General features: G+C 42.1%; 1 protein-coding gene across 2 annotated transcripts; it reads left to right on the forward strand.

The window, feature by feature from the left end:
• Positions 1–7,092: 7,092 nt before the first annotated feature.
• LOC149984838 (zymogen granule membrane protein 16-like) lies at positions 7,093–10,116 on the forward strand. 2 transcript variants are annotated; one of them, XM_090188612.1, is made up of 5 exons: positions 7,093–7,235; positions 7,552–7,569; positions 7,716–7,768; positions 8,044–8,212; positions 9,217–10,116. In XM_090188612.1, the coding sequence occupies exons 3-5, from the start codon at positions 7,717–7,719 to the stop codon at positions 9,581–9,583; spliced, it is 588 nt and encodes a 195-aa protein (XP_090044738.1). In that variant the 5' UTR covers positions 7,093–7,235; positions 7,552–7,569; position 7,716; the 3' UTR covers positions 9,584–10,116. The 2 variants fall into 2 exon arrangements, with proteins under 2 accessions (XP_090044738.1, XP_090044736.1); XM_090188610.1 differs by having other exon boundaries at positions 7,155–7,239.
• Positions 10,117–10,430: the final 314 nt, after the last annotated feature.

Here is a 10,430-nt window from a genome sequence, read left to right on the forward strand (position 1 = left end):
ATATACTGTACTCTATACCCTCTACTGCATCTTGCCATCTTTATGTAATACATGCATTACTAGACACTTTAAACAATGCCACATTTATATGTTTACATACCCTACAATACTCATCTCATATGTATATACTGTACCCGATACCATCTACTGCATCTTGCCCCTGCCGTTCTGTACCATCACTCATTCATACATTTTTATGTACATATTCATCCCGTTACACTTGTGTATAAGGGAGTTGTTGTGGAATTGTTAGGTTAGATTACTCATTAGGGTATTACTGCATTGTCGGAACTAGAAGCACAAGCAAAAAAGTATTTAGTCAGCCACCAATTGTGCAAGTTTTCCCACTTAAAAATATGAGAGAGGCCTGTAATTTTCATCATAGGTACGCTTCAACTACGACAGACAAAATGAGGAAAAAAAAATCCAGGAAATCACATTGTAGGATTTTTTACGAATTTATTTGCAAATTATGGTGGAAAATAAGTATTATAAGTATAAATAAATCAATTGCAGGCCACACTACTACTTTTCATGGCTGTTTGTCACGTTCGTCGTAACGATGAGACCAAGGCGCAGCATGATTTGAATACATTCTTCTTTATTTACGAAGAACACAAAGAAACACTAAACAAACTAACAAACTAACAAAACGAACGTGAAGCTAATAATAACGAGTGCTGACATGCAACTACACATAGACAATAACCCACAAAACCAAAATGGAAAATGTCAACCTAAATAGGATCCCCAATCAGAGATAAAGATAAACAGCTGTCTCTGATTGGGAAACAATTCTGGCCACAATAGACCTACATTTACCTAGACAATACCAAAACCCCATATATATACAAAAAACCCTAGACAGGACTAAAACACAAATACCACCCTCGTCACACCCTGACCTAACCAAAATAATAAAGAAAACAAAGGTAACTAAGGTCAGGGCGTGACAGGTGCGGACTCGCGGCCGTAAACCTAAACCTATTTGGGAGTGTCTGGGTGGGCATCTAAATTTGGTGGCGGCTCTGGTTCAGGACTGGGGACCATCGCTGGAGACCCCGGGCCTGGGACCGTTGCTGGAGACCCCGGGCTGGGGACCGTTGCTGGAGACCCCGGGCTGGGGACGGTGCTGGAGACCCCGGGCTGGGGACCGTTGCTGGAGACCCCGGGCTTGGGACCGTTGCTGGAGACCCCGGGCTTGGGACCGTCGTTGGAGGTTCCGGACTGTGGCCCATCGTTAGAGGTTCCGGACTGTGGCCCGTCGTTGGAAACCCCGGGCTTGGGACCATCGCTGGAGACCCCGGGCTGGGGACCGTCGTTGGAGGTTCCGGACTGTGGCCCGTCGTTGGAGGTTCCGGACTGTGGCCCATCGTTGGAGGTTCCGGACTGTGGCCCGTCGTTGGAGGTTCCGGACTGTGGCCCGTCGCTTGAGGTTTTGGACTGTGGCCCGTCGTTGGAGGTTCCGGTCTGTGAACTGTCGCCGGAAGCTCTGGACTGGGTACTGTCAACGGACGCTCTGGACTGGGTACTGTCACTGGACGTTCTGGACTGCCGAAGCGCACTGTAGGCCTGGTGCGTGGTGCCGGCACTGGTGGTACTGGGATGGTGACATGCACCTCAGGGCGAGTGCGAGGAGAAGGAACAGGGCGTACTGGACCCTGGAGGTGCACTGGAGGCCTGGTGTGTGGTGCCGGAACTGGTGGTACCGGGCTGGTGACACGCACCAGTGCGGGGAGGAGGCACAGGATACACTGGACCGTGGAGACACATTGGAGATCCAGAACATAGAGCTGGCTCAATACATCCTGGCTGGATGCCCATTCTAGACCTGCAAATGCGAGGAGCTGGAATAGAGCGCACAGAGCTAGAATAGCGCACTGGAGACACCAAGCGCATCTCTGCATAACACGGTGCCTGACCAGTTACACGCTCCCCAAGGTAAGCATGAGGAGTTGGCTCAGGTATCCTACCTGACTCAGCCAATCTCCTCTTGTGTCCCCCCAAAGCCTCTCAGGCTTCCGTGCCAGCCGTGTACCCTCATATTGTCGCCGTTCCTCTATTCTTCGGTATTTCCCCATCTTAGAACGGCGATACTCCCCAGGCTGCGTCCAGGGTCCTGCTCCAGCTAATATTTCCTCCATTGTCCAGGATCTTTTTCCGTCCAAAATCTCCTCCCAAGTCCATAACGTCTGCTCCTCCTTTTCACACTGCTTGGTCCTGTTATTGTGGGTTATTCTGTCACGTTCGTCGTAATGATGAGTCCAAGGCGCAGCGTGATTTGAATACATTTACGAAGAACACAAAGAAACAATAAACAAAACGAACGTGAAGCTAATAATAACGAGTGCTGACATGCAACTACACACAGACAATAATCCACAAAACCAAAATGGAAAATGGCAACCTAAATAGGATCCCCAATCAGAGACAACGATAAACAGGTGTCTCTGATTGGGGACCAATTCAGGCCACCATAGACCTACATTTACCTAGACAATACCAAAACCCCAAAAATGTACAAAAAACAAGGGAAAAAACACATACCACCCTCGTCACACCCTGAACCAAAATAATAAAGAAAACAAAGACAACTAAGGTCAGGGCGTGACACTGTTTATTTACCACCACAAACAGATGCTGGCACTAAGACCGCACTCAGTCAGCTGTATAAGGAAATAAGCAAACAGGAACCGCCCCCCCTAGAGGCGGCGCTCCTAGTGGCCGGAGACTTTAATGCAGGGAAACTTAAATCACTTCTACCAAATCTCTATCAACATGTTAAATGTGCAACCAGAGGGAAAACAATTCTAGATCACCTGTACTCCACACACCGAGACGCGTACAAAGCTCTCCCTCGCCCTCCATTTGGTAAATACGACCACAACTCTATCCTCCTGATTCCTGCTTACAAGCAAAAATTAAAGCAGGAAGCACCAGTGACTAGGTCTATAAAAAAGTGATCAGATGAAGCAGATGCTAAACTACAGGACTGTTTTGCTATCACAGACTGGAACATGTTCCGGGATTCTTCCGATGACATTGAGGAATACACCACATCAGTCACTGGCTTTATCAATAAGTGCATTGAGGACGTCGTCAACACTGTGACTGTACGTACATACCCCAACCAGAAGCCATGGACTACAGGCAACATTCGCACTGAGCTAAAGGGTAGAGCTGCCGCTTTCAAGGTGTGGGACTCTAACCCAGAAGCTTACAAGAAATCCCGCTATGCCCTGTGACGAACCATCAAACAGGCAAAGCATCACTACAGGGCTAAGATTAAAACATACTACACCGGCTCCGACGCTCATCAGATGTGGCAGGGCTTGCAAACTATTACAGACTACAAAGGGAAGCACAGCCGCGAGCTGCCCAGTGACACGAGCCTACCAGACAAGCAGAATCACTTCTATGCTAGCTTCGAGGCTAGCAACACTGAGGCATGCATGAGAGCATCAGCTGTTCTGGACAACTGTGTGAATTAGGTTATTATTGTAAAGTAAATACAATTTTGTTGATCCATCCTCACCTTTCTTATGTCAAAGCCATTCATTCCTGAGAGTGTGTGTGTGTGTGTGTGTGTGCGGGGGACGAGGGGGAGGGGGGTCTAAGCTAGCATATGGAATTGTTTTAAGATGGTCATACCATGGATCATTTACCTAATATATTTTGAATTTTAGGACACTCTTAAGGATAAAAAAATAAGTTAAAAAAATAAAATAAATGACTGAGTTCAGCCTTTATTGCTATAGGCTATAGAAACGCATTGAATAACACATTCCTGCATGGCAAAAAATACAGTCAAAAATGAATCATAAGGAATAACGTTTTGAAGTGTCTGTCCTATAGCTAGGAGATTTAAGAAAATATTATATTCATATTATATTTAGGACTAACTTAGTCCCTGCTACCCATTCCGAAACTAACTGCAACTCTTTGTTAAGTGTTTCAGTCATTTCAGTTGCTGTAGTAGCTGACGTGTATAGTGTTGAGTCATCTGCAAACATAGACACACTGGCCTTACTCAAAGCCAGTGGCATGTCGTTAGTAAAGATTGAAAAAAGCAAGGGGCTAAACAGCTACCCTGGGAAATTCCTGCTTCTACCTAGTTCTATGTTTGAGAGGCTTCCAATAAAGAACACCCTCTGTGTTCTGTTAGACAGTAACTCTTAATCCACGTTATAGCAGGGGGTGGAAAGTCATAACAGCAGACTATGATCCATAACGTCAAAAACTGCACTGAAGTCTAACAAGACAGCCCCCACAATCATTTTATCATCAATTTCTCTGAGCCATTCATCAGTCATTTGTGTAAGTGCCATGCTTGTTGAGTGTCCTTCCCTATATGCGTGCAGAAAGTCTGTTGTCAATTTGTTTACTGTGAAATATCATTGTATTTAAAAAATACAAATATTTAACTAGGCAAGTCAGTTAAGAACAAATTCATATTTACAGGGAACAGTGTCTTATTCAGGGGCAGAATGACAGATTTTTACCTTGTCAGCTCGGGGATTCGATCCAGCAACCTTTCAGATACTGGCCCAACACTCGAACCACTAAGTTACCTACCGCACCGGCATCTGGTCAAGCACAATTCTTTCCAGAAGTAAACTAAGGGTTGGTAACAGACTGACTGGTCAGCTATATGAGCCATTAAAGGGGGCTTTACTATTCTTGGGTAGTGGAAAGACTTTAGCTTGCCTACAGGCCTGAGGGCACACACTTTCTAGTAGGCTTAAATTGATGGAGTAGCAATATAAAATGTACCACACTGACTTTACAGAAATTCAAAAGTACAATTCCTGTCTTTGATAATTTGGTCAGATATACTTGGATGTGTAGTGTCAGCGTTTGTTGCTGGCATGTACTGTTTATCTGAAAAAGTAATTAAAGTAGTTTGCAATATCTGATAAATGAGCCATCTGATTTAATGAATGATGGAGCCGTGTTGGCTTTTTTCCCCAAAATGTCATTTAAGGTGCTCCAAATCTTTTCACTGTCATTCTTTATATAATGTATCTTTGTTATAGTTTATTTTTCTTTTTCTTAAGCTTAGTCACAGGATTTCTTAATTTACAGTACGTTTGCCAATCAGTTGGGCTGACAGACTTACTTGCCATACCTTTTGCCTCATCCCTATCAACCATACAACTTTTTTTTTTTTACAACTCATCAATCCAAGGGGATTTAACCGTTTTTATATTATTTTTTTTGTTGAATTTTACCCCTTTTTTCTCCCCAATTTCGTAGTAGCTACTATCTTGTCTCATCGCTACAACTCCCGTACGGGCTCGGGAGAGACGAAGGTTGAAAGTCACTCCGATACACAACCAACCAAGCCGCTGCTTCTTTAACACAGCGCACATCCAACCCGGAAGCCAGCCGCACCAATGCGCCGGAGGAAACACCGTGCACCTGGCTAGCGTACACTGCGCCCAGCCCGCCACAGGAGACGCTGGTGCGCGATGAGACAAGGACACCCCTACCCCTACCCCTACCAAGCCCTCCCTAACCCGGGCGACGCTAGGCCAATTGTGCGTCGCCCCACGGACCTCCCGGTCGCGGCCGGTTACGACAGAGCCTGGGCGCGAACCCAGGACTCTGATGGCACAGCTGGCACTGCAGTACAGAAAACCACTGCGCCACCCGGGCGGCCCCAACAGTCATATTCTTAATGGGTGCGTGCTCAGTAGTAACTGGAATAAGCAATTTGATAAATGTGTCAAGTGCAGGATCTGGTTGCTCCTCATTACACACCACAGACCAGCAAATATTCTTTACATCATCAACATATGAATAACTACAAAACGTATTGTATGACCTCTTATACACTATATTAGGCCCAGCCTTTGGAACTTCCTAGATATGGCTATTATATTGTGATCACTATATCACATGGATTTGGATACTGCTTTAAAGTTCATTTCTGCAGCATTAGTAAAGATGTGATCAATACATGTTGATGATTTCATTCATATGAATTACATACATCTTTATGTGACCTAACTACTTTACACTCAACAATTTTTTTTAAATGCAACATGTGAAATGTGGGTTTCATGTTACATGAGCCACCATAATTTGCAAATAAATTCATTAAAAATCCTACAATGTGTGTTTCTGGATTTTTTTTCTCATTTTGTCTGTCATAGCTGATGTGTAGCTATGATGAAAATTACAGGCCTCTCTCATCTTTTTAAGTGGGAGAACTGGCACAATTGGTGGCTGACTAAATACTTTTTTGCCCCACTGTATTTGTATTACTCTCAAATCAAATCAAATTGTATTGGTCACATACACATGGTTAGCAGATGTTAATGCGAGTGTAGCGAAATGCTTGTGCTTCTTGTTCCGACCATGCAGTAATATCTAACAAGTAATCTAACAATATGTTAATTGAACTATCACATTTTATAGATAGGTGGTAACAAGTGCCTCAGGGTATTTCACTCAGTAATGTGTATATAATATTTTATTTATTTTCTCACTTTGTAACTTCTACTGATATTTATCTGCTTCATCTGCAGAAAAATAAATCAGATTGTTTTCCTGTAGTAACATGAACAGGTTGCCAGTGATTTAATGAAGATGTGAGTGTTGTAACAGACTGCAGAAAACGTCGGACAATAATGGAGGATAAAAATGTTGAATCTCGTCTGCACATCTAGAATTAAATGGAAAAACATGTTCTGAAACAAATATTCTACAATAAAATACTGTAGGTATTTGAGCAAACCAATGAACTAACCATCCTGTTAATGACAAGATCCACACGTCTTTTTCAGCATGTTAATGTTTGAAGGGAAGGAGTTCCTCTTGGTGTAATAAAACAACTGAAGATTGGGAGACTGATTTTGAGCGATTTTCGTACACATTCATACAAAGTTGGTATATTATTTTAATTGTTCGGTTGTTCGATTGTATATTTTTTTAATCCCTATTTCAGATCATTAATTAGTTACAATTCAAAAGAACACAATTATTATTTCCTTATAGTACTTCCTTGATACTCCCTCCCAAAGTAGCCTCGACCAATTAGAAAACAATGTCTGACTTCTCAATAGTGACTGACTAAACGTGTTCTTTGTCATGCTCCTTCCATCTAGAGCTGATGGAATGTTCAGCAGGTATAAATGCAGTTCTTAGAGGAAGCAGTAGACTAGAAGGACCTGGCAGAGAAAGAGAGACAATAAGCTTTCACAGGGTTTCACACATCTCAAGATAGCACTGTGGGTAACTACACAACTAACTAAATTGAAAATGTGCACTTGTTTTTAATGCATAGTACTGGTGTGGGAAATGTTATGAAGTTAATTCTAATTTTCTCTTGGTTCTTGGGCACAAACATTTTGGCCCTTTTGCCACTAAATTTAAATTCAGTGATCTGACATTATTTTTAATGTGACAGTAGCTTAGCACTGCAAGAGTGATTGTAGTAAACTAGAGGTTCAACTTTTTAGAGCCGTTTTATAACATTTCACATTCAACAATGGTTTGTTGTTTGTTACATCACAATTCAAAAGGTTATTTTCTTTTCCCTCCTAGGAAACACTGACCTGACAGGTAAAATGACTTATTTGTTTTGACAAACTACTATGAAAAACATTATTAACTACATTATTTCAAGTTTTACCATTTAAAGTGAAACAGAATGAGAGTGAAATTGACTGAAATTAAAGGTCTTAAGTGTCGATGCCTCACTTTTGCAGAATGTTCTTAATCCTGGTTGTCACAATGTTCTTGGCTGGCTGCTTGGCAATGCGTGAGTTATAAAAATACAATTCTGAATTATAATGATTAAATAATAGCTCTTGTGCTTTCACCAACTTGTCTTTTAACAGTTAGACTTAGGAGTTCTTCTTTGAGACATAAACTAATGTATTAAATAATTGCAGAATGTACTTTAGTTAATTCATCTGCACTTTATTCATAATGTCAAGATCTTTCAGAAATGTGTTGTTAAAAATAAAATGATGTATATAAATATGTATTATTAATATAGTAAATATAGTAAACATATTGGCCATGTTATTTTAGCCATCAAAGACCCGTACTCGTATTCCTCTGCGGTGGGTCAGGGAGGTGGCACCCCATTTGCTTCCTACGGTGAGGGGCGCATCACGGGAGTCAGAGTGTGGGAGACCAACAACAACTACTACTACTACTACTACTACTACAACTACAACAGCAACAATTACATCAGCGGGTGAGCAGACTCTGACCCATGAACAGACACCACTGACTCAGTCTAACTACAATACCCAACAAACACCACTGACTCAGTCCAACTACACTGCCCAACAAACACCACTGACTCAGTCCATCTACACTGCCCAACAAACACCACTGACTCAGTCCAACTACACTACCCAACAAACACCACTGACTCAGTCCAACTACACTACCCAACAAACACCACTGACTCAGTCCAACTACACTACCCAACAAACACCACTGACTCAGTCCAACTACACTACACAACAAACACCACTGACTCAGTCCAACTACACTATCCAACAAACACCACTGACTCAGTCCAACTACACTACCCAACAAACACCACTGACTCAGTCCAACTACACTACCCAACAAACACCACTGACTCAGTCCAACTACACTACCCAACAAACACCACTGACTCAGTCCAACTACACTACCCAACAAACACCACTGACTCAGTCCAACTACACTACCCAACAAACACCACTGACTCAGTCCAACTACACTACACAACAAACACCACTGACTCAGTCCAACTACACTACCCAACAAACACCACTGACTCAGTCCAACTACACTACACAACAAACACCACTGACTCAGTCCAACTACACTACACAACAAACACCACTGACTCAGTCCAACTACACTACCCAACAAACACCACTGACTCAGTCCAACTACACTACCCAACAAACACCACTGACTCAGTCCAACTACACTACCCAACAAACACCACTGACTCAGTCCAACTACACTACACAACAAACACCACTGACTCAGTCCAACTACACTACCCAACAAACACTCTTTCTTTCTTTGTTGTGTTTATTACATATTCAGTTTATGACCAAACAATAGTGTTATCGTATCTAACCCAGAGTACAATGTAAAATGTAATTCCTTGATATTCTCTGATGTTACCTGCTGTCTCGGTCTGAATGTGCCTTATCAAAACACAACCAACGTGAAAAGCTTCCTCTGTTTTAGGTTCCAGCTGAGATACGGCAACACCTGGTCTCCTGTGTTCGGTAACGAAGGGAGTGTAAAGCAGGTGATGGAGCTGTTTAATGATGAGGCCATTGTCGAGGTGTCTGGGAAGTACAACCCAGCAGACTACATCTGCTCCCTGGTGTTAACCACCAACATGGGGCGCACTCTGTCAGCCGGCATGCCCAACCAGGTCTCCTTCAACTTCTACCCATCCAACATGGGCAATGAGCTGAGGATCCTCAGCGGTCGCTTCAACGGTGTTGGAATCACCTCCATCGGAGCCCACTGGGGATTTGTGGACATGGAAGGGGCTGGAAACAGTACTCTGGGAACAGCACTGGAAACAGTAACTCCTATTTTTTAGGGGGAAAAATGCTTTTTAGTCCAGGAGTAAACTTAATCTGGGTCCAGGAAACTGACCTTATATGATGGACGGATGTTTGACATAGACGCTGACAGAACAGTTTTTATTTCACTATCTGTTTGTTATTTCACTTTTATTTCACTGATTGAATTGGAATGTTTTGAGTACTTTGGAAGTACTTTTGAGGTGATTCCTCACTTGAAGCAGTAATAAAATATTTCTTAACATTCAAATTCATTCAGTTCAAATTCTCATGAAGCATCCATTAGATAGGAATATTCAAACAGTCCTGTCAGCTTGGGTCAACATGCGTTGTTATCACATTTTATCACAATAAAGGAAAGATTCATATGGGATTTAAAGGATTAATTATATCTTTGATTAATGGAACAATCAAATATTATGGGGAGATAATAGTGTTTCCAGGTGTTTCACCTTCACTATTTTATACACGCTGCATTTGTTATTTGTTGATCCTTTTCTGCTACATCTGCTTCTGGACATTTTAATAAAAAGCATATCTTTAATCATTATATTTCATTGTATTCCTTTTGATAAGCATATACATACAGTAGTGGCCAGACGCTACGATAAACTAATCTGTCATCTTAACAAACCCTACCTCAATGGTGTCAATAAGGAACTACATTTATAACAGCAAGACCGTTGAAACGCCTATTCAATAGTAATGAAGGGGAAAAAATGGATAGTTACATATCGGGATATTATTTTCCACAATATATCATGTCGTATCGCATCAACAATATCAAACTATTATTTTTGTGTTAGTTGGCTGTCTGCACTAAAACTCTTATTTTCCTTCATAGAAAGTTCAACATTTTCATTT

The sequence above is a fragment of the Oncorhynchus mykiss genome, chromosome 2 (genome assembly GCF_057628025.1).
Source record: "Oncorhynchus mykiss isolate SJ-2025 chromosome 2, ASM5762802v1, whole genome shotgun sequence".
Lineage (NCBI taxonomy): Eukaryota > Metazoa > Chordata > Actinopteri > Salmoniformes > Salmonidae > Oncorhynchus > Oncorhynchus mykiss.